At 55.0% G+C, this 22,410-nt stretch overlaps 11 protein-coding genes across 11 annotated transcripts; 4 read left to right on the plus strand and 7 right to left on the minus strand.

Moving 5' to 3' along the window:
- Positions 1-22: 22 nt before the first annotated feature.
- CPAR01_02144 (ABC transporter transmembrane region 2) lies at positions 23-2,340 on the minus strand (the record flags this gene model as incomplete). Its single annotated transcript, XM_060486432.1, has 4 exons — positions 23-749; positions 806-1,479; positions 1,536-1,751; positions 1,813-2,340. The coding sequence occupies 4 exons, from the start codon at positions 2,338-2,340 to the stop codon at positions 23-25; spliced, it is 2,145 nt and encodes a 714-aa protein (XP_060353760.1).
- A 1,002-nt stretch (positions 2,341-3,342) lies between these two features.
- CPAR01_02145 (CSL zinc finger) lies at positions 3,343-3,708 on the plus strand (the record flags this gene model as incomplete). Its single annotated transcript, XM_060486433.1, has 2 exons — positions 3,343-3,537; positions 3,628-3,708. The coding sequence occupies 2 exons, from the start codon at positions 3,343-3,345 to the stop codon at positions 3,706-3,708; spliced, it is 276 nt and encodes a 91-aa protein (XP_060353761.1).
- A 1,368-nt stretch (positions 3,709-5,076) lies between these two features.
- On the minus strand, positions 5,077-5,703 carry CPAR01_02146 (uncharacterized protein; the record flags this gene model as incomplete). The annotated part of the gene is made up of 2 exons (XM_060486434.1): positions 5,077-5,231; positions 5,292-5,703. 2 exons carry the CDS (start codon positions 5,701-5,703, stop codon positions 5,077-5,079), a joined length of 567 nt encoding a protein of 188 aa, XP_060353762.1.
- A 2,989-nt stretch (positions 5,704-8,692) lies between these two features.
- CPAR01_02147 (leucyl-tRNA synthetase) lies at positions 8,693-12,399 on the minus strand (the record flags this gene model as incomplete). The annotated part of the gene is made up of 8 exons (XM_060486435.1): positions 8,693-9,458; positions 9,511-9,673; positions 9,720-10,887; positions 10,938-11,506; positions 11,558-11,684; positions 11,737-11,988; positions 12,043-12,130; positions 12,182-12,399. 8 exons carry the CDS (start codon positions 12,397-12,399, stop codon positions 8,693-8,695), a joined length of 3,351 nt encoding a protein of 1,116 aa, XP_060353763.1.
- Positions 12,400-12,818: 419 nt separating this feature from the next.
- On the plus strand, positions 12,819-13,474 carry CPAR01_02148 (uncharacterized protein; the record flags this gene model as incomplete). The annotated part of the gene is made up of 3 exons (XM_060486436.1): positions 12,819-13,191; positions 13,244-13,314; positions 13,367-13,474. 3 exons carry the CDS (start codon positions 12,819-12,821, stop codon positions 13,472-13,474), a joined length of 552 nt encoding a protein of 183 aa, XP_060353764.1.
- Positions 13,475-13,610: 136 nt separating this feature from the next.
- CPAR01_02149 (uncharacterized protein) lies at positions 13,611-14,238 on the minus strand (the record flags this gene model as incomplete). The annotated part of the gene is made up of 2 exons (XM_060486437.1): positions 13,611-14,108; positions 14,170-14,238. The coding sequence occupies 2 exons, from the start codon at positions 14,236-14,238 to the stop codon at positions 13,611-13,613; spliced, it is 567 nt and encodes a 188-aa protein (XP_060353765.1).
- Positions 14,239-14,776: 538 nt separating this feature from the next.
- CPAR01_02150 (frataxin) lies at positions 14,777-15,525 on the plus strand (the record flags this gene model as incomplete). Its single annotated transcript, XM_060486438.1, has 2 exons — positions 14,777-15,136; positions 15,253-15,525. 2 exons carry the CDS (start codon positions 14,777-14,779, stop codon positions 15,523-15,525), a joined length of 633 nt encoding a protein of 210 aa, XP_060353766.1.
- A 738-nt stretch (positions 15,526-16,263) lies between these two features.
- Positions 16,264-16,734, minus strand: CPAR01_02151 (uncharacterized protein; the record flags this gene model as incomplete). Its single annotated transcript, XM_060486439.1, has 1 exon — positions 16,264-16,734. One exon carries the CDS (start codon positions 16,732-16,734, stop codon positions 16,264-16,266), a length of 471 nt encoding a protein of 156 aa, XP_060353767.1.
- A 742-nt stretch (positions 16,735-17,476) lies between these two features.
- Positions 17,477-17,707, plus strand: CPAR01_02152 (uncharacterized protein; the record flags this gene model as incomplete). Its single annotated transcript, XM_060486440.1, has 1 exon — positions 17,477-17,707. The coding sequence occupies one exon, from the start codon at positions 17,477-17,479 to the stop codon at positions 17,705-17,707; it is 231 nt and encodes a 76-aa protein (XP_060353768.1).
- A 165-nt stretch (positions 17,708-17,872) lies between these two features.
- On the minus strand, positions 17,873-19,249 carry CPAR01_02153 (uncharacterized protein; the record flags this gene model as incomplete). The annotated part of the gene is made up of 1 exon (XM_060486441.1): positions 17,873-19,249. The coding sequence occupies one exon, from the start codon at positions 19,247-19,249 to the stop codon at positions 17,873-17,875; it is 1,377 nt and encodes a 458-aa protein (XP_060353769.1).
- Positions 19,250-20,648: 1,399 nt separating this feature from the next.
- CPAR01_02154 (RTM1) lies at positions 20,649-21,606 on the minus strand (the record flags this gene model as incomplete). Its single annotated transcript, XM_060486442.1, has 2 exons — positions 20,649-21,361; positions 21,438-21,606. 2 exons carry the CDS (start codon positions 21,604-21,606, stop codon positions 20,649-20,651), a joined length of 882 nt encoding a protein of 293 aa, XP_060353770.1.
- Between the last annotated feature and the right edge of the window lie 804 nt (positions 21,607-22,410).

A 22,410-nucleotide genomic window follows, 5' to 3' on the forward strand; every position in this document is an offset into this window, starting at 1 on the left:
GGGCAGTAACCAACACCGTCATCTAAGCGGCCGTCAACTCAGCAATACGCCTCTCAATCTCAGGCACCTGCCGCAGCAAGACCTCCAGGTCCTCCTTCTCATCCTCGAGCTTCAGCCGGCGATCGGCGTCGAGCTTGGTGAAGACAAAGTTGCCCTGTCCGTCAAACTGGAGGATGCGGCTGTGGTACTTCCACAGACTGCGGCGATGGCTGACGGTCATGAGGGTGATACCCAGCGCCTTTGCGTTATCGTACATGACCTTTTCCGTCTCGAGGGTGACGCTGGAGGTGCACTCGTCGAGGATGGCGTAGCGGGGCCGGTGGTAGAATAACCGCGCCATAGCGACGCGCTGCTGCAGGCCGCCCGAGAGGACGTCGCGCCACTCGGCCTCGGCGTCCCAGCCCTCTGGGTAGAGTTCCGGGAGGTGCTCGAGGCCGAGGAGGGAGAGGATGGAGAGGAGGTCTGCGTCGGTGACGGATTTGGCGCGCATCTGGCGGAGGGAGTCTGGGTAGGTGATCTGTTGGCGGAGGGAGCCGCGGGAAAGATAGGGGCGTTGCGGGATGTAGAAGATGTCGGAGAAGGGGGGCTTGTGGACGGTGCCGCCGTAGACTGGCCAGAGACCGCCGAGGATGCGGAAGAGGGAGGATTTGCCGCAGCCGTTGGGGCCGACTACGAGGAGGTGATCGCCTTGTTTTAGGGAGAAAGAGAGGGCTTTGATGAGGACGTCGCCGTTGGGGGAGATGATAGGGCTGTTTTGGAGTGTTAGTCTGCATATGAGTTGGTTGTTGCAAAATGTATGACTTACACGTTGATGAATTGAATATCCTTGCTTTCGACGACGGTGCCGCGGCCCTTGAGGACGGCCTCGTTGTTCTCGGTGCCCGAGCTGGAGACGAGCTTCTTCTCGAAGCGGCCGGCGCGGATGTCGTTCATGACCTCGAGAAGGGAGTCGACGCGGGAGGTGTAACCTGCCAGCTCCATGATCTCGCGGTAGGAGAACATGATGCGACCAAACGCGTCAGAGGCCGACAGTAGCATGCGGCGGTTGGTAACGAAGCTTTCGGTGCGATCACCCATATTCATGGCGATGTGACCTGGCATCTTGACGAAGACAGGCACGGAGCAGAGCAGCAGGCCGAGAGCGCCCCAGAAGTATTTGATGACGAAGTCCTCCATGAAGCCGTGGTAGAAGCGGCGTCGGAGGATGTAGTTTACGTGCTTGATAAGGGTGAAGTAGCCCTTGTCGAGGGTGTCCTTTTCGGCCTCGTGGCCCGAGTAGAGGGCGACCTCTTCGGCGTGGTCGATGAGGCGCGAATGCTGGAAGCGGAACTCACCCTCGAGACGGGCCTCGTCGGCGACGTACTTGCCAAAGGGTGGGGTGAGGGCGCGCATTACGTTTGCGGAGAGTTGGACGAGGAGGGCCATTGAGACAACGCCTTCGCCGCCTACGCTACGTGAGAGCGAGTGCGTGTAGATTGTCTACTAGTCATTAGTCTTTGAGGTTGATAGAGGCAGTTTGAGGGGGAAGCTTGTACCATGTCCAGGACGGGTTTTGCGAGGTTGCTGAAGAGTTCGGCCAAGCTGTTTGAGAATTTGGCAACATCGACTGCAATGAGCTGGTCGGGGTTGTTTATCCGATCGTCAAGGGCAGAGATGCCGTAAAAGGTGAGCTTGGAGAGGTATTTGTCGTGAATATGCTGCGTCAACCGCGTCCGGTACTTGAGCGACAGCTCCGCTTGGTGGTAGGACAACTGCCACAACATATTAGCACGACTCCAACACGGGGGTATTCGAGCATAGAGCTGAGCTCACCATCGAGTTTGTAAACGTCGCAGGGATAGCAATCAACATCCACCATACGATGCGCATCAAAAACTCTCGCCCGTTACCCTTGACCAAACTCTTGACGATAGCGCCGTCCATGGCCGCGACCTTGAGGCTGATCAACGTCCTGACAACAAGGAAGAAGGAATGGCTGATGAGCAGCCTAGCCTCCTTGCTCCGCCATCCAGGTATAACAATCTTGAGCAGGCGCAGCAGGGACCGGAAGAACTCGCGGTTGAGCTCGACCTTTTTGCGCTTCTTGGTCATGTCCTCGTCCGAGGGGGCGGCAACGGTGGCGCGGGACTCGCGGGCGGCGGCCTCGCGCGCGGAAGCGGCCTTCTGGTCCGAGATGGCGCGGCGGATGCGGTTCGCGAGGGCGACGAAGAGGGTGATCCAGACGGCGCGGGAGATGCGCGTGCGGTTTTGGAGGTAGAGCTGGGTGAGCTGGAGGGCGAGGTTGCGGACTGTGCGGTTTGAGGGGAGCCCGATGAGGGAGACTTTGGATTGGGCGGCCATTATGGGCGGTGGTTTCGGGGGTTGGTGTCTCTGCGCGCGCGCGCCGCTTGGTTATGGACGGCGATCCCGACTTCTTTTCCGTCTCGCGATGTCTTTCGGGGGGTATGAGGGTCGTGGTTGTGTTGCTTGTGAAGATTGACGAGATGCCGCGGCTACGTCACACCGGCGGCTGTGGGGGAACGTCCGTCGGTTGACGATGGGATTGTATCGTCAGCGCATTCGTCGCGGTATTTCGATCGAGGTCCGTCGGTGGTCAAGAGATCACGGGGGTATCGCGGGGGAGAATATCAAAGGTGTTCGCAGTCAATCAGAAAGGGGAAGATAATGATGTTGACAACAGCCATGGCTGGTTGTGGGTGCTTGGGGGTGAGTGTCACACGGCTGGTCCTTCGGACGAGGCTTTCGATTGGGGCACTTGGGGGGTAGCGGTAGGTAAGGTACCAAGCCCAGTCCCCTTCCGCTTCCAGATTCAGCAGCCAAAACGTTAAAATAACACTGGACCGCTTCGGTGGCTCGGGTCTTTGTTCTGATTTAGCACTGGGGTGATTTGAGCATTGGATTCCGCTGGGGAAAATGGGGGAAAGCTGGCGCTGTTGGACCTCTCTGTCCCTCGGCTCCCCGGAGTGACACGGTACATGGGTGCTGGAGAAGAGCGGCCCCGTAGCGGCGAACGGCGTGATTGGCCAACCCCGGAAAATGGCCCTTTTTGCCCGTTCCCATGTGAATTGGCTGCCGATGGCATGTGATTTGTAGTCTGTGGTTCTTTGGGTTGTGTGCCTGAGGCTCCATTATCTAATCAAATGTGGCTCAACTCTGGCGGACTCATCAGCCACATCGCGGGGCAACTCCTCCCGCAGCTTTTTTTTATTTTTGTCTGATTCTTTTTTTCTTCTAAGTCGGCTTGCCACCCCTCAACTTGAATGACTCCATCGCCATCATCCTAGCAAGACTAAATCGCAATACTCCCATACACCTATATCGCGACAACACGACACCGCCAAAATGTCCGACGATAACATTTCCATCTACGACGAGATAGAGATTGAAGACATGACCTTTGACGAGGACATGCAGATCTACCACTATCCATGCCCCTGCGGCGACAAGTTCCAAATCGCCCTGGCCGACTTGCGCGACGACGAGGACATTGCCGTGTGTCCCAGCTGCAGTCTTATGATTCGCGTCATCTTTGATAAGGTGCGTTTTCCCGTTTCTCTCGGTTTCTGTCCCGTATGAAAACTTCGCGTGGAAATAGGTGTATGGCTAACATGTGATCGCGATTTGCAGGACGACCTCCCTGAGGACCCCGAAGATGAAGCTGAACCTGCCGTCGAGGAGGTATCCGCTCAGACTCCCGTTGCCGCTTGAAGAAGTCCTATCTTCAGATTCCAAGATAGAATGCCGCGCCACGAAGCGATTACTTCGACTGCGCGAGATTCGACTGCGCGAGAAGCACTACAGATACTCGCGCCGCCAGCCAGCCAAGCATGTCGCCCAACCACAAGGTCCAGCGCAGAAAGTACGAGCGCGGAATAAGCACAACACGTGAGCGGTATATACAAGCGCCCGAACCTGATCCTCATTCATTGCGCATCAACAAAACAGCAGATTGCCACTTGCGGGCTAAGGACCTGCCCGGGAGGAAGCCTCCACGGTTGGACAAATACTCTTGCCGCCCGCGTATCACAAGACTTGGTTACGTGACACGGCGCACGAAGGATTCTGCTCTCCTTCTTGCTACTATTTCCATTTCGCGGGAATGGAGGAGATTGCATTGTGCCGCAGAGGTAACAGTGGAGGCAAACATTTTTCTTAATGAAAGATGCCACCGGGACCTGTTCTTAGGACAAAAGTGGGACACTGGGCATCGTGCCGCGCCGCTGTTGGATGAACATGCGCTGATGGTATCGCACTTGGAAGTATTGGCTTGGCAGAACGAGGGACACGGCGGCCGCTACGGAAGTGGCGGGAGTTCAATGTAAACGGCGCTACGGAGGAGCGCATCGCCAAGAGGGGGGGAGGTATGGATCATCGTATACCATGATGGCAAATCTTTCAAGGTTCTCAACTTACATTGTCTGTCCGGCTCCCGAATACACATGAGTGAATACACGGAAGGAACACTTCATATACCCCTCCAAATTCATTCCCGTCACCAGCCAGCAGGCGCCCCCTCGGGGGTCAGGTCAAAACTGGCTGGGTGGTGGAGTGGTTGAAGTCCACGAACAGCCTAATCGGTGAAGGCTCAAGAGGTCCCGAGTTCAAGTCGACAAAAATCCCAGCATGTGCACCTAGAGATGTAGCCCCCGTTCGCCACCGGGGGGGTGAACTCTTTTGTTAGTTCTTTCCTTTTTGTTTGTATAGTATATGTATAAGGCACATGTGCTTGAGAAATGTTCCCCACGCAGTCTCTGCGGCGGCAAGGTTAAATCTCAAAAGTGATGTGAATGAGCATAATATATGTGAAAGTATTTATTTGAAATTAATTAGCAGTATTAATGCTATCTCATGATTACCGTACTTCATCATCGTATGCAGAATATTCAACGCCGTTGCTCCAAGCCGTTAAAAGGAGTCATAATACATGTCCAAAGCAAGTGCTGTTTTGCTTCCTCATGAATCCCGTGTCAAGTAAGTGTGTGTGTGTGTGTGTGTGTGCACCGCGCTTATCATCTTTCAAGCGTAAACCCATTATTCCATCATGCTTTCCAAGTCCCGAATCTCAGGAAACTCCCTTTACAAAAGGAAGAAGCTGGCAATGCCAAAGGCAATCAGGCCAGCAGCAGAGCTCTGGACCTTGTCGGCGGCAGCGGTGGGCACGGTGACGGGGCCGGTGGTGGTGGCGTTGGGAGACGAGGTGAAGTACGTCTGGGTGAGGGTTGAGAGAGTAGCTAAGAGGTCGTGTTAGTCCAATTGGTCTTTTATAATCATGGCAAGTGGTAATAACTCACTGTTGATGATGGGAGGAATGACGGCGGTAATGGAAGGAATGGCAGAGTCGGTAATGGTAGGGAGAGTCTCGACGGGGTCGGTTCCGGTGGGGACGACGATGGCAGTCGTCACGGTGACGGGAGGGTCGCTGACGACGACCTGGGTGGTGGTGGTCAAGCCTCCTCCCGGGACGGTGGTGAGGCCCTCGGAGACGGTGGTGGTGCCCTCCGGGACGGTCACGGTGGTGGAGACCGAAGGCTCGGGGGAAGCGGTAACGGTGGCCAAGGGGACGGTCTCGGTCACGATGGCCGTGGCGGTGGGCTCAGGGAAGACCGGGAGGGTCACAGTGGCGGTGATGCCGTCGGTGATGACAATGGAGGTGAACTGGGCGGCGGCGAGGCCGGCAGCGGAGAGGATGGCGAAGGAGCGCATTCTGGCTTGTTGGTGGTGTTTGGAGAGAAGAAGCTTAAGAGCCGTTGATGTGAGATCGGGAAGAGAAGCGACTGTTTTAGCTCGAAAGCTGAGGCTCTTGTTGATGAGATGAGGCGGGAAGTAGGGATGAGATGTTCTGGACTTGTTGTTGCGGATGAAGAGCAAAAGAAGACTCTTGATTTGAAAGAGACTGGATGGGAGATATATACTACGAGACGGGAGTGAGGGTCTGCGTGACGAGCAAAGCCCAGGCCGTACGACTAGGTACGACGCACACAGGACATTGTGTGCTACAGGCTACGAGTCGGTGACAGCAGTGATGCCAAGAATGGCGATTTTGCACGACATCATCTCGACGAGGGGTGCCGTGACGGCACCGTCACTGGGGATTCAAGAAAGCAGAGGGTTGGTAGCTTGGTTACCGGGGGTCGTATTGGTGGTGCGGTGGGCAAGCTGTATGCGGGGCGCCTGGGTGAAGCAGGGAAACCCGACCCAGGACTTCTTTTGGGCCTTGAACAATTGTGCCGCCGACCTTGATCAGCCAGGCCTCGAACAGAGTCCCCGACCAGATTCTCAGACCAAACCACATCATTCATGTTCGCTTGCCTCCAGGCCTGTTGGTGCTAGATTCGGACTGGTCGCAGACATGGGTGGGATGAGGGTGGAAGCAACCGAACAAGGCGAGACAGGACAGGGTTCTCGTCCATCGACGGAGCCCGGGAAACCACAAGTGGACTCTGTGTGGGTTGCTCATCGGGAGGCACAAAGAGAAAGAAGGCTGGGATGACCGTGGTAAACTCTGATGGGTTGAAATGTGCATAGTGAAATGGCTGGGGATGGCTTCACTTGCAGCAAAGAGCAACAACGGCGAAGAGCGACAATGGCCACACAAAATGATGAGCCGCAGCACTAGACGTGTATGTTTCCCCTACCACCTCGATTTTCGTTTCATGTTGCTGCCATACCGTTCCATTGGCAGATGCAATGCCCATCAGCTTATTCTTTCCAATGTCAGTAGTCACCGGAATTCAGGCTCTGTCGGTGGTGATATTCAAAGTCGCCCACAAAGCGGACTTCTGCCCTGATCCTGGGGTAACTCAACCGACTCAGATCCACCATCCGACCGTCTGTCCATCCGCCTTCGACATAGAACAAAAAAGAGGAGTGACGCTTGCCAACGGTTGCTAGTCTGCCGAGTTCCCGCAAACCTGCACACTCGTACAAGAAGCCTCTCGTCATCTCGGCCCAGGGTAGTGGTTGGGTGACGGAAGGCGCGCAAACATGAGAAATCAGGTAAGCATCCATTGTGCCATTTTGCTAGCATGTCCAGTATGCTGCAGCTGTCCCGGATTTTCCTGCCAGCAGAGAAAGGTGGTCGTACTGAAGGCCGGGGCCCGGGTTGTCCAGAAAGATGGGGGAAGACCAAGTTGGCGATACTCTGCGTCCGATGCCGTGCTCTGTTGCGTCATACGTCGACGAGGGCCAGCGAGTGCTGCAGCTGGGAAAGACGAGAAAGACTTCCACAAAGAGGCACTGTAGCAACCGGAGACGCATCCCGCAGAACGGGGGCCAGGCTGCCAGCCAGAGTGGTAGCTGGGGATAGTCGGCGAGAATCGAGGCTGGCCCAGTGAAATGCTGCGGGAAAAAAGCAAAGGCGGCTGCAACGGCTCTCCCCTTGTGCCTGGATTGGCCGGGCCATTGCATGGCATTGGCAGGCCCTCGACGACCCCTCTCAAGAATAGAGATCTCTGGCCATGAATCACATCATGCCAACCGTGACCCGTTAGGGCCGAACAAGTCATCCAGTCAGACCCTTCCCTTCTAGCTCCCAGGGGCCAAGACTCTGGTTCTTTCGAGAAACATGGCAAACGGGAGTCGTGGTGGTAGCGGTGGTCGAATCCGAGGCCGAAGCCAATTCGATGGATGGGACGAACATGGCCAGTTCCTTGGAGTTGAAGGACTAGACTCCCTCAACTGCAACTGGGCATGGGGAACACCAGATGGCAGACGGTGACCAACGGTGAAAGATCCCGTCATGAGAAAAAGAAGGAGGCAGGGACCAGGGTGGAAAAGAGAGAAAGAGCCACGCGGCAGGGGTCCCTGCCAGGTTTTCCCATTCTACAGCATCCTCGCCTGCTTCCTCATCCAGTCACCTTCCTTCCCTCTTTCCCTCCACTCTCCAGAACGCGACTGCCCGTTTTTTTGACATCCGTCACCGCATCACCCCAGCCACTTGCCCTCCTGTGTCCTCCACAACCGTTGCAGCCAATCATCCAATCAAGCCACACAACGTTCGACCCACCAGCCACCACCCGCACGTTTCCCTGACGTTTGCTGTGCGACTTCAACGGCCCTTCGCGCCTTTTCGACTTCTCAAGCCACGCTATTGTTTCTTTCCGCGAATCAAGGAAACTCTCATACACCGTTGTGCATTCTCATCTGCATGTCGGTGGCCACGCCGCATGGCCAAGGTAAGGTAAAGTAATCGTGCCTTTTGTCATACCTAATCTGTGCTGCTTGACAATTCACCTCACCCCCGAATCTCAATTCCCTGATTTTCCGTCAAGCCTTGCTTTCAGGCCGCAACCCAACGGCCACAGCTGAGCCCGAGTCTGTTCTTCCCCCCTCCATTCTCCAGTGTTGCGTTCCATTCTTCTGGCTCCGTTCACAAACTCAGAGGAGTAGTGCACGGAGTAGATTAGCCTCGCAGACAGCCCAGCTATCCGCAGTCCCCGAACAACCTACGCCGACGAGCCCCATGCCAAGTCCGGCACTAAACCTGCATGTCCCGGTCTTTGCTCAAAGCCATCCTCCACATCGTTCACGTCTGAGATTGAGAGAAGCTGTTTGCCATTGAACAGAAATCGTAATAATTGATATCAAATCTCGTCTTGCTTCCTTTTGCTTGGCTCTACATCAGGATGTGACGACATACCTAGATGCTACCATTACTCTTCCAGACTCTTGTCTATCCCGTGCACCTCGCTGCTCATGACGATTCAACATTGGCAAACAAAAAGTTGGGTGCACCCGGTACCGCGCCTTCGGCGTTGGGCGCGAGGCTCTCCTCCACAGCCCCGGTCACCAGATCAGTGCCCTTCTTGCCACCCTCCTCCACTGCAATAATCTTCACCTCGACCAGGTTGGCACTACGCTTGAGACCCTCAATCATGTCCACGAGCACGGCCTTCTCGTCAAATGCCAGCTTGCGCTCGAGGACAGCGCTCGCGGGCTCGCCCATCTGCAGACGTCTCTTGAGACCCTGAACGAACGGCATAGCCTTCTTCATCTCGCCCATCTTGGAGATCTTACCGTTGAGCGCCTTATCATCCACTGACTTGGTCTCAGGGTTCCACATCTCCTTCAACAGGTCAATGTAGGCCTGCTGCCACTGCGGGAACTTTTCGCTCATAAAGATGGTGAGCTTCTTGGGCTTCTTGGGGTCAAACGACGTCTCCTTGCCCTTAGCCTTCTTCTTGAGCTGCAGGGACTCGGCAGAGTTGACGTTGGAAGCCGTCACCGAAATGTACTTTCTCGCCGCCGTAAGAGCCGCATCCGTCTCCGGAATCTCGGGGAATGTCGCCTGCTGGATAGATGTAGGCTTGCCGAGGATCTCAACCCAGACTGACTCGGACCAATGGGGCGCGATGACAGCGAGGAGAAGAGCCTGGAGCTCAATGTAGCGCAGGACCAAGTCGACGTGCATCTTGGACAAGGCACTGCTCTCGCGGTAGAAGGAAAGAGCGTTGTTGAAGCTGTTCACATGCGTCAGAAATGCAAGGCATCTTAGTAGGTATCTAAGCTTACTCGTAGAAAGCCGCCTTCAGGGCCAGCTTGTAGGCAGTCTCGGAGTACTGGTGGATGGCCTCCTTGGCAATAACGTTCATCTCGTTGTTGAATACCTTGTCGAAGAAGTTGTACTCGCCCGTGCGGAGCTCGCTCTTGTTCTTGACGACATCGTCGCACCATTCTGCTGTTATTAGTATAACGATCGCAGTATGAAGAAACAAACATACCTCTGAGAGTGTGGAGACGGAGAATAGCCTGGTTAGCAACATCCTCCTCAAAGTTGCTGTCTCCGTTGGTGTCACCGGCATCGGCCAAACCGATACGGGCAGCGTCGGCACCGAACTTGCGAGCAACATCCTGCAGGGTCATAAAGTTACCGGTCGACTTGCTCATCTTCTCGCCGTTAAGCATCAGGTGACCGTTGGTACGGATACCCTTGGGCCAGTACTCGGGGCTGAAGATGGCGAGATGGATGTAGAGGAAGAAGGTCAAGTGGTTGCCAATCAGATCCTTTCCAGAGCTGCGAAGGTCGAGAGGGTAAAAGTACTCGAATGAGCGGCGCATGCTCTCAAGAGTCTCCTTGGGAATCTTGCACTCGGCGAGGAGCTTGTCGTCAAGCTCGCGGCGGCAGAAGACGTAGTCCCAAACCTCATCCTTCATCTGCTCGGGAGCAATGGCACCAGTACCCTGCTCTCTGCCAAAGATGTCCTTGTGGAGGTAGGGGGCAATGGTGTAGTATGCCATGTAGATGGTGCTGTCACTGAGAGACTCGACGAGGAACTGAGGGTCCCAAGGCAGCTTGGAACCAAGACCATATGATCTGGCACAAGCCCACTGGTTAAGCCAGTTGAGGACACCCTGGAAAGCGTTCTTGGTCTCAGGGCTGAATGTGTTCAGGCCCTTGCCATCGGTGTTCTCAACCCAGTCAAGGGCGGTCTTCTTCCAGGACTCTTCACCGTAGTCAAGGTACCACTGGTCCATCAGAGAGACGATGCAGTCATCTGCGGAACGACTGACGACCTTGCGCTCGGGCTCGGAGTAGACGAACGCGAGCCCCTGGTCAATGAGTGATTGGCGGACCTTCGGCTTGGCGGACTCGACAGACTCGCCCTTGAACTCGCCAATGTTCATGGTTCCCTTGTAGAAACCCTCAGAGTAAGCCGTCTCCTTAGCCTTGTCAAGCTGAACAGTGTCCTTGGGAGAGGCAATCTTCAACTGCTCGACCAAGGTCTTGGCAATCATGTCACCGGAAGGAGTGTTGATGATGGAGATGATCTCAAGCTCAGCCCACTCCTGCTCGATGCCATAGTAGGCGGCCTTCTTGCGGAGATCCATGGTCATGACCCAATCGGCAGGACTGTCCGAGGGAACGGATGTGACGACACCAGTACCTTTCTGCGAACTGTTAGAGATGTACTGCTCAATGCGAAAATAAGAAGACGTACAGTGGGCAGGATAGACTCCATGGGAAGAACGCGAACGCCGTCCTTGTGGACGGAGAAGGGTGCGTTGACGCGAGTACCGATAAGGGCGGAACCGTCAATCTTGGCAGTCTCGTCAACAACTCCCTCGGCGAGGAAGAGACCTTGGTAGGCCATGTTGCGGGCGGCACGCTCAGTCATGACATAGTAGTCCTTCTCGGTAGCCTTGAAGACACCGTAGGTGATCTTGGGAGACACGAAAACGGCGTTCTGGCCGTACATCGTCTCGGGACGGAGGGTGGCGGGAATGAGAAAGACATTCGCATCGGCGGGAAGCTGAGACTTAAGGGCCTCCTCGGCCTTGGGGGCCCACTCGAGGACCTTCATCTTCAAGCCAGTGTACTCCTGGGGGCCAACTCCTTCGCCCTCAGCTCGGTCGTGATCCATGCAGGGCTGGCCATCCTTAATCGAGTAGATGGTGTATCTCTTGCCGAACTTGATCTTATTGAGCTCCTTAAGGCGGATCATCTGCCAGCGAACGAAAGCATCAAAGTACGGGTTAGCCTCGGTGGTGATGAATGATCTACGCCAGTCTGATATCGATTAGCTAAGTCGTTGCGATGACCATTCGACTTGGAACTGACCGATTCTGAAGCCAAGGCTTGTAAGATCCTCCTGAGCCAGAGGGGGGAAGAAGTCCAGCCAGTACGATGCGTCGGCAAAGAGGTGAATCTCTTGTCTCGGAATGCCCATGGCCTCCATGATTTGGAACTGTTTGTCTGTCAGTGATGTGCAACGTGGAACCGAGATAACCGATGCATACCTGGTACTTGGCCTTGATAGTCTTGGCATTGGCCTTGCTCTTCTTGGTGGAGAACTTGGTAATGTCTTCGCGGGCCTCCTTAGCATCAGTAGGCTTCTCGTCCACGACAACCTCCTCCTCCTTGTAGCCCTCGAAATCGCGGCCGAACCAGGCAACCTCGTTCTTGAGCTTGTCGGCAACGGCCTTGATGGGCATACCGGTCGCGTGCCATCCCATAGGAAACAGAGCACGCTTCCCCTGCATACGAGCGACCTAGAACAATCCATTAGCTCCACCCTTATTGCATTATCGCGAGAGTTCTCTTACACCGGCGGCGAATTCGACCTTGCTCACGGAGAACAAGTGACCGGCGTGAAGACGACCGTTCATGTAGGGAAAGGCCATGCATCCCATCCTATTTACCCGTCAGCCTCCATTTCTCAATTCCTATCCAATTGCGCCATACCATTTGGGCTGTTGCTCGCGCAGCTCGGCGGCGGTAATGGAGTGCAGGGGAACCTCCTTGGTGGAGGGAGCGTCGACCTCGAAGATCTTGTCCTCGGACCACTTTCGCTGGTACTTCTTCTCTAGAGAGATCAAAAAGTCACGCTTCTCGGTTCCCTTGAGCTCCTTGGTCTTGGAAACCTGAAGGGCCTCGAGGGCCTTGGCAGCCTCGTTGGCCATGATTGCGGGTTCTCGTTCGATTCGGTCAGGAATTGTCGGGGAAGGCAAATACGCAAGGCCAATTCCAGGACCAATGCGTATTATATGATTCGACGGTGACTCTTGCGCCGAAAACTGAGAGTCACGCTCGATATCGCGTTGTCGCTGGTGCTCCTTCGAGATAGTCGCTGGCGAGGATACTGAGTCACAGATCCAAACGTGGGGGAGATTTCGTCGCAGCTCCGATGTTTTTTTCGAGGCTGTGCCCCGCGATGGCTTTGGTGGTTATGGCGGGGTACTGTCGGGTCAGTGGTCACTCTCCGATGTTTGGAGTGCTGTGGCGGTTGAGTCCCTTGTGAAGTACGTACCGCTCAATCTCTGGTCGCTGGCCGCCTTGTAGGTGTGGCTGGTGCAGCCTGGGCTCTCGCTCGTGGCGCGAAATGTGGCTGAGAAACATGGTGAGCTTCTCCAGTCGCGCAGAGACCTGTAGACATACCCTCGAGATCCGCCTTGTACATGTCATCCCCGGAACTACCTTCTGCAATTCAAGCCAATTAATCCACAACCAAAGCTCGAATACATCGAAGATGCTTCCTACAATCGTTCGGCGAGCGGCTGAAGCAGCTGGCTCCAAATTCACAGTCTTCACCAACCCGTATCGAACCAAAAAAGTCTGGCCTCCCAACTTCACGAACCTGTCCCCTCAGTCACAACTGCGATTTGAGAAGAAGTACAAGAGACGCCTAGCATTAGTTTATGCGCGACCGAGATGGAACAAGGCTGTCAAGCTTGCGCAGTTGGCAACTGTTATTGGTTCGTGAAGCCCTCATAGCGACTGCTTGCGCTCTATGCTAACTTGCTCTAGGATTCCTTGGCTGGACATTTTTCTTCTCCGAGCTCGAGTTCTTTGGCAAGGAATACAGGCCGTCAGAAGAGGTATATGGCTTTGTCGCTTCCAGTCCCGACTGATGCTAACCATTCCGTCCAGATCCGAAAGCGTGTGCGCGGTCTGTTTGGCACAATCGAGTCTGACAAGCGATACGAACGTCGCAGAGATGCGCCCGAAGCACCCGCTCCCATCGAGACCCCCAAATAGACAGATTCTCGGCCGACAACACTGTACCAGCATAGGGAGGAGTTTATGGCGTTTTGAATACCCGGCACAGAAGCCCATGTATAACATATTGTTCGAAAACAGAATCATGTTCCTCTCAGACAGGAGGCCGCCCACCTTACCGTCCATGCCAGACAAAGTTACCTCCCATACTCAGTCCGCCTCCCAGTCCGGCGCTGCGTCCTTCGTTTACAGGTCTCTTGGCCACAGTGCCTTGTGCGCGCACGCCAGAGACAATGCGATCTAGATTCGTCTCGATGACCACTCCTCCCACAATCATCTCGCCGAGCGTTGAGTGTAGCGTTTCGAAGTTGAAGATGAGATCAAGCTCGCAAACGTTCTCAAACAGCTTATCGAGCGCCTCGACGTAGACTTGGATCAAATCGATCAGGGCAAGTGGTGACTCTGTCGAGGTCGAGATGACAATGAAGTACAGGGTCGCATAGTTACGGTATGTAACCAGGGAGGGAACGTCGTTCTCTTCTTCCGATGATGAATGTGAGGTGCCCGAGGCAGCGAGCAGGGGAGGGAGCGGGAGAAAGTTGCAAGACCCAGCCGGTCGATTCGATACGAGGGTGAATATTTCGGAAATCAGGCGCTGCTGCATGCTCGTTTCCTGAGTAAATGTGCAAGTCAGCGATGCCAGCTTTCGTTCAGTAGTGCATGCCCAAGCATACCAACTGTGTGTAGAACTTGGTCAACCGGGGCTGACCCTGGCCATTGAAGACCAGAAAGGCGTTGATCATTGTGTTCTCCCTTGACTGAGCATCCCGAGTTGGCTAAAGTTGTCGATACCAGGGCGTGGGTTCGCCAGTGATGTCTATGTTCAATGCGACTGGGTGATAGTGCCCGCTAGACACTACATGCGCTTCGCGGCGTTCTGGCTTTGGTGGGGTCAGACCGCTGCCAGCCGCCCAACCGTCTCCCACCAGCCAGCAGAGAGAAGCTCGAGGTGCACGGCTCGCAACTGCACATGACTTTCTGATGTAATCATATCTGCCCGGATCTCCTCCTGGCCCAAGCTCGGTTCCTTCCCTTGACCGCGGATCGAAGCTGGTCCTGCAGCTTCCGTCACACCTGCAGCAAACGTGGGGAAGCAACGGAGCTGCCTTTGACCTGCCGTCTTTTACGAAGCAAATCAGTCACCTCTTCGATTCGCTAATCGACGACGACCACCCGAACTCCTCTTCTTTCACTTACGCTGACCACTTGACGCCCCAATCCCTCAGCATCACCAAACTCAAATCTCTCCCAATCGCTTATCACCACCTACGCCCAGCTACCATGGCTCGCAACAGCATCACCAAGCTCACCGGCGCCGCCGCCCGCACCCTCCGTGCCTCCTCGCAAGCCCGCTTGGCCGTACCGCGTCGTTCTGCCCTGCTTCTCGCAGCCTCAAAACCTACCGTGTCTGCCATTTCGGCTCGCAAGCTCTTCACAACTTCATCAATCGCCCATCGTGGCATTATGCCCGACACCGATGACCCTCAAGTCAAGGATACGCCCAAGGAGGAGGTCAAGATGAGCGTCGTCGAGCTTACAGATGCCGAGTACCACGAGCTGTCCGAGACCTACCTTGACAACATTGTCACTCGTCTCGAGGAGATAGCAGATGCTCGCGAGGGAGTCGATGTCGAGTATGCTGTAAGTTGACAGACTGAATTTAACTTTTCAGTCCTTGTATCCACTGTCGCCTTTTGCGAAGCTCAGGATTTGTGTCCCGTAACCAAGCAACGAATCACTAATTCTTACGGATGCAGGCTGGAGTTTTGACGGTTACTTTTCCGGAATCTGGCACCTACGTGATCAACAAGCAGCCCCCGAACAAGCAAATCTGGCTCTCATCGCCCGTGTCCGGCCCCAAGCGCTACGACTGGGTCGTCGTCGGCGACTCGCAGAATGACAAGGAGGGTACTGCTGCTGGAGCCTGGATCTACACCCGTGATGGCAGCAGCCTGGACGATGTCTTCCTCAAGGAGCTCGACATTGACTTCAGCATAGCTCCATCGACCTACGGCGAGAACCAGTCCTAGTTGGGCAAAAGTGGTCCAACAATCGAGGACGATGTTCACAAGCTTTGATCTCATGCGAAGGCAGAGACCATTTCATTTCTTATTCATATGGGTGTGAGCAAAGCATCAAGCTCTTGAGTGTATTCTACATGGCAACAGGGAGTTCGTAAGGTGGTTTCAGGGATGGGAGGCAAGTAAGCTGCCCAAGGGGAGAAAGCGATGCCGAAAGGTCGATATCTAGGCCTGTGTACACAAACTTCGTACAGCAAGTGCTCAATCGTGCAGTCCATCTCAGGTTTGCATTGAGGCTAGCGAGTCCTGTATTGAACAGGGTCTCAATTGTGACCTAATAACGCGATGTGACTGAAGCTGCGTGAATGTTTTGGTATCCATATTGATCTATTTACGGTAGAAACATATTCCCGTTTACTTTCTCATCCACATTGGTTTGGCCGTAAGAATTGTTAGACCGCCCACCGTTGCCTTGCTCCAAAGCCCCTCGCTCTCTTTGACGTATTACACCACTATTCATCATACTTCATAGCAACAGTGTCTTTTGCGGCGGGAGTCTTCCTCTCAGAGTCCAACTCTTTGGTAATAATGCTTAAGCGAAAGTATGGCTTAGCGAGGGTATCGTGGGTCTCATTTCCAATTTCGTTCATCAGACTCGGCAAGGCGCCATCCATTTCGCGCCCTCGTCCTCTTAGCAATTCCGGCAGCTATCCCGTCTCCCCACCCTATTCTGGGGGAAGTTTGGTGTTACGCAGGCATTTCGTGTCGCTCAACGGGAGCAGGGAGTTCCACGGGCGGGCCTTCACGTGTCTCGGGCATCTCGTGTACCACACGCGGCGCCGGCAGTTCAACCGTCTCCCCCGTGTTCTGCGCCATCATCATAGCCGCGTCGTCGGGCTTCTCCGGATCCTCCATGACGGTGTCGAGCGCCTCATCGCGCGCGGCGAGCTTCCGGGCCCTCCTCCTGTTCCAGAACCAGACGAGGGCGACGACGAAGAAGACGAGACCCGAGGTGGCGCCGACAGTGATGCCAATGATTTGTCCCGGGGCGAGGCCGGACTGCTGGAGTATGTTGTCCGGGAAGGGCGACGAGTCCGAGGTGGTGCCGCCCGTGGGCGTGGGCGTGAATGTGACTGTTCTCCCCCCTTCTGTGACGGTCACGGCGGTCGGGACCGTGAAGCCAGGACCGAACCTGGATGTTGGGAATGGGAGCGACATGCTGGGCCGCACAAATGTAAAGGACGGGAATGGCTGCGCCAGCTTGGAGAAGCTGGTGTGGGTTGTTTGTTTAAAAAGTGGGAAGACGGAGGAGGATTCATCAGAAAGGATAACAAAGTGAAAAGCTAAGCTTTGCGAAACTTTTGCCCCAATCCTTTGCCGATTCCTTCTTTCCGGCATCCAAGAGAACGAGCTTCATGGTGTCATCGGCGCGGGAGGCGCAGACCTTTTTGATAAAGTCCCCATGTCAAGTCCGACGGCCATGGCGTAGATTCCCTGGCGTTCCTGGCGCCCATCCCTTGATGGGGGTGTAGCATATGCAGGAGGAATAAGGTACAGGAGAGAGAGAGAGACAGCGAGGTGTGAGGTGAAGTGAGGTAAAGGTGCGCGATGGGCGTGTGGTGGTGGTTGAGCGCCGCACCGACTCCCGGGCGTTCTGGCGTAGTGTGAGACGAGGGGACCAACGTCAGATCGCAGAGGCCGTGTGTTCTTTTGATCTCCGGTTGATGTACGCCACTTTCCCTCCCACCCAATTTTCCAAGACATTTAAAAACCTCTGAGCCCCATCCTCAATATCCCACCCAGTCCCGGATACCCGACGTGCCCGGGGTGTGGACGAAATTGGCGCGTTTGGCCAAGGCAACGACTGCAGCCCAGCAGCTGCACTCTGCTCTGCGACTGCGACTGCGACGGATTCATCGTTTTCTGTCGGTGGACGTCGGTGGCAGATGGCGCGTTGGGAATGTTTCGGACTTTGACATACTGTTTACTTAGCTCTCTCGGCATCGGCGCAAAGCCCGAAGTTGAGATGGGGCGCGCGCACCCGCATCCGCACACTGTTCATTCCATCTTGTCTAGAGTTCGCTTGCTTGTTTGCCGTGTTGGAGTTCTTCCAGATACCGGTTTTTCTGGTTGGCTCTGCTTTTTCCTTCTGCCCTGCCCGCCACCGGCTACATCGGCCGGGGTTGGATGACTACAGACTTGCAGTTCTTAAAACCGATCTGTTTCTTCCTTCTCATGCAGGAGAGAAGCTCCCTGTGTAGCTTATTGTGCACAAGGTTGTTTTCGTTGCATCAGTGGTCAGGAAGTGGAGGATATTGTCCGGTACGTTTGTGCCTTGCTTCCTTGCCTCAACCTCTCAGCCTGCATGCACCTCGAGCACTGCTTGAGGGAAGGCCAGCCATTCTGACCAGTAATCTCCTAAATGCGCCGAGACGGAGCGGATGATCCACTGGCCAGCGTCTCCAAAGATCCAGTAACTGCGGCACCAGTGAAGGAGGACAGCGTAGAAGGCGAGGATGACGAGGGCTTCCGGGCGGCGCTGCTTAACGACGTCGATGAAGCCTGTTGTGACGCGGACTCCGAAGGCCATGACGGAGGCGGATTGGTGGCTGGATTTCATGGCAATGCTGCGGTAGATGGAGTACGACTGCCGTAAAGCCTCTGTTGCATCACGGCAGGCTTGGAGGGAGACGGGGCCGAGATCGGCTTGGTCGAGCATACTGTGAAGGATGTCGACTTCGGAGCGCTCGTTCGGGTCGGGCTTATTAGATTCCAGGAAGTCGATAAAGGGCTTGCAACCGGATTCGCGGATGATGTGCCAGGAACGGCCGGTGACGGTGCTAACGCCGCGGTGAAGATTGAGGTACCAGGCGAATTGGTCGAGAAATCCGTTGAAGTCGCTACGGTAGCTGCGGAGGGTATCGCAGAGGACCTGAGTTCCGAGGCAGGATGCGAAGAGGAACATTGGGATGCAGGTGTCATCGTCGATTTCCTCCTTGGCGTCGTTGAACAACATGAGAGCGCGGGTCTGGAGCTGGGTTGCCTCATGCTGGTAGAAATCAGCGCGTTGGGGATTCAGCTCGGCCATGTGCTGGGCAGAAAGACCAAGGAGGACGTCCATGAGGTAAGGGGCGTGGAGGGCAGCCTCGAGGTTCATATCAACCAAGGGTTTCATAAATACGTCTGCGGCCATGAAGGTGCCCATACTGGTTTCTAGGTGGTGGAGGAGGCGCATGTGTTCGAGGGTGAAGAATTGGCCGTTAGGGGGGCTCGGTACGCCGCGGTCATCTTCGGTGCGCATGACAAAGTCGTTTACGACTGTGGTGATGGATGGCGAGGTTGCAAAGGCAGCCGCTGTTGCGGCGGCGGAGGCGCCATTGCCATTACTGCCGGAGCTGCCCGCTGGGCTGGCGACGAGAGCGGCGGCTGCGGCTGCTCGCTTGGCGGCCGGGCCAGAGGAGACGGCGGAAGAGCGAGCCGATGCCGGAAGGGAGTCGAGGTAGGAGCAGTGTCGCTCAGCTGTTGCGCAGTTGACGCAGGTCGGGCGTGTTTCGTCGCATTTCACGTGGCGGCGCTTGCATTCTTTGCATCCGTTGCGAGATTTCCGGTGGGCTCGGCGAAGTTTGACGTCGCCTGCTGCTGCGGCCGATGCCGATGCTCCTCCCGGTGTACTGACGTCGCCGTTTGTCGAGCCGGTGCCGGGGGCGGGAGAGTTGCTGCGTGAGATGTCCATCATTCTCCAGGTACCTCGAGGTTGATTTGTCTCGGCCGGTGGGATGAAAGCGATGTGGAGGGTGGGTAGATTCAAGGTGAGTGGTTTGCCATGGGGCCTTTTCGACGTGTAGCAAAGCAGGTAAGACGTGGTGTCTGTGGCCGGCAAACGACGAGGGCCTTCCTTTTGTGTTGAAGAACGCGAAAGGAAATGACAATGGACGAGAGAAAGAAAAAAGGGAAGTGTTTGAATTCGAGGAATGATTTTGAGGGATGCGAACCCGAGGGAAGCTCAGCCTTTTTTTGGTGGGGGGAGGGGGAAAGAAAAGATGACCTACGAAGATACTCCGTAGCTTGAATGGATAAGCTCAGGTCAGTCCAGTTAAGGTAGGAATGGTACCTGGCACCACTTGGGAAGGTACACAGTACAGCGTGCCTACCTGCTCTAGAGACGAAGTACAGACTACAGACGGGAGTCACAAAAGTAAAGTAAGGAAGACACTACTGAATATGCCTACCTTCCCACTAGTTTCGTACAGGGGTGCGGCATCTACCGCGCTCCAACATGACTTCAGCGGGTCTAAGGGCCACCGGTGGACGTTAATACGGGGAAGCAAGTTATGGAACTGAGGGAAGGGGCCATTAGGAGGGTCTGCTACAGGGGCTACTCTGCAGCTCAATGCACCCAAAAATTCCTAAACAGGACCTTTAGGGGAGCAATGGAAGGTCGATGGACGCTGCGCCAACCAAGTCCACGCGGCCCCTTCCCCCTAAATCTTTATGATAGTGTGGACAGGTGCGCCCACCCACCTGCGTGCCTTCCTTAAAAATGCCCACGCGGTTGTATTAGTAACCACCCTGTAAAACATCTCCGATCCAATGACATCGTCAAGGAAGCCAATTACGCCGGAAATGGCCCGGTTAAATGATCCAGACCTAGAGAAGCTAATCGTCAACACGATGAAATACATGTGTTCAGTCCCGTTAACAAACATGGACATGCAGGAGTTGTTAGTCGGTTCGTCAAAGTGAGGAAACCATACACCAAGGATTTCGGGCCAACGGTTTGCACAACATTTTCCTCATTTATCATTCTAGTGCGTCTAAAGTGCTAAATACTAAGCCAAGGCAGGACACCCGGCTTTCCGCGGTTGATACCTTAGCCCTCCGCCCATCGCTATTATTCTGGAAAATCCAGCGTTGTCTCCGCTGACCTGAATCGTTCAACTCCTCGGAACGATGATCGTGACATGGATCACTGGCCTTCAAACTCCGCCATGTCTCTCTGTCTTCCATTCCCAACAATTACACTAACAATACTCCGTAGGTGTGCGCTCGCTGAGCATCCCCAATGCGAGCCTCCACACGCAATTTCCGCCGGACGAAAAATCAAAGAGAAAAAGGCACTCTAAATTTCTTCTCTATCGCATGGTCTTGCGCATAGAGCCGGGCTGGTGCTGCTCACTCTCCACCGCCAAGTCATAGTTCTCCACATCCGAAGCCGACTGCGAACCGCCCTTGCGGATCTGGAACGCCGAAGGGAACCGGAACCCGAAGGCCACCATGACGAAGAACATGAGCGTGGCGTCGAAGACGTACAGGGTCCACTCGTGACGGAGCGGGTATCCGTCGCCGCCGAGGACGTACTCGATGAGACGGAAGATGGATCGGACCATGATGCACGCGCTGACAATGTAGAGCATCCACAGGCCCGACTTCCAAGGCGAGTGACCCGCCAGGGACGCCTGGGTAGGGTTCTTTGCGAGGCGCGAGTGGAAGACGATGGCGGTGACCCAGAAGATGGCGAAGAGCACAATCTGGATGACAAGGCCGGCGACAATAAGGTTCTGTCCCATCTTTTGGCTGCCGTTCTTGACCATGAGACCGCCACCGCTGGCCTGGACGAGGAAGGAGAAGCAGTCGCCGGTGACGAAGATGCGGGTGAGCCAGTTGATGCGGACCACCGACAGGGACTCGCCGTGGACGCTGCGGATGATGCGGCCGAGGGTCATGTAGACGGATGCCGCGAAGAGGGCGGGCGCGATGAGGATCGTGAGGGATTGCATCACGTAGGGTCCGACTTCGCCGGTGCGGTCGCGTGCAATGGCTCTGCCTGCATATCCGATAATTTCGACTGGATAGGAGATTTCAATGTCAGTCCAGGGTCTTGATACAAGGTAACAATTGGAAGGTCGAAATTGGTCACGTACGGATACCGCCTATCACAAAGACGATGCAGAACCACGTCTTTGTCCTGGCAATCTTGTACGCGTGGAAGAGCGTCGCGAGGACGAAGAGGACCTCGAAGATGATGGCGGCGACCAGACTGGGCACATAGTGCCAGAGGTAGTAGCCGTTGTAGGACTCGAGGGTAGGCATCTTGTCAAAGTCTTGAGGATTGCCAGGAATCGGTTATCAGTAGTTGGTTTGTCCTCCACCTTTTCCCCGTTCCCTGCCTGTTGTTGTGGGCTGTGATTTTTTCGTGGTATTTGATCGCGAGATTAGACTTGCTTCAAATATTGGCGTCCGATGGAAAAGAAAGGACTGCTGATTTGCTGTTGTCGATGGAAATCTCGTCCTAGGACCTCGTTGGTGTTGACGTTGTTGCTGGATATGTTGCCAAGGGCCAAGGGGGTGTCTCGAAGTTGTAGTCCATCTTTATAGCGTCCCCAAGGATGGGAGATGGGGGTGGTTGGAACTTGAGTTTGCTGCTGCGGCCACCGTATACGCGAACTCTCGAATAAAGTCTCTTTGACGGCATCTCCATACGCGTTTGTCGTGAACAACAGACAAAGAGTCTAGATGTGTCTGACTATCAACGTGTGAGATCCAAGCTTCGCTGGTATCCACAGGTGGGGTCTGAGTCTTCCCCATAAGGATGTATACGTGGATCAATTGAGTCGTGATTGGCTCGTGTGTCCCACTCCCCTGCTAGCCCTGTGGGTGGATCTCACTACATATTCCTTTCGGTCGACGAATCACGTCCCATCCCATACGCGTACAGAGATTTTGGCCGTGATGTTTTTGCAATCACAGAGGCTGAGGGAGGCATGCCGGGACTCGTCACCCCACCACCCCTCTGACATTCAATCTCTTTCACATTTGTACGGATATCAGAGTGTGAAGTCCTACCCAATCCAACTTGCCGTCGTTCGTCTGATGCAGGGACAAAGCCACGCCGAT

This window comes from Colletotrichum paranaense (genome assembly GCF_030867605.1).
Source record: "Colletotrichum paranaense strain IMI 384185 chromosome Unknown Scaffold_2.1, whole genome shotgun sequence".
NCBI lineage: Eukaryota > Fungi > Ascomycota > Sordariomycetes > Glomerellales > Glomerellaceae > Colletotrichum > Colletotrichum paranaense.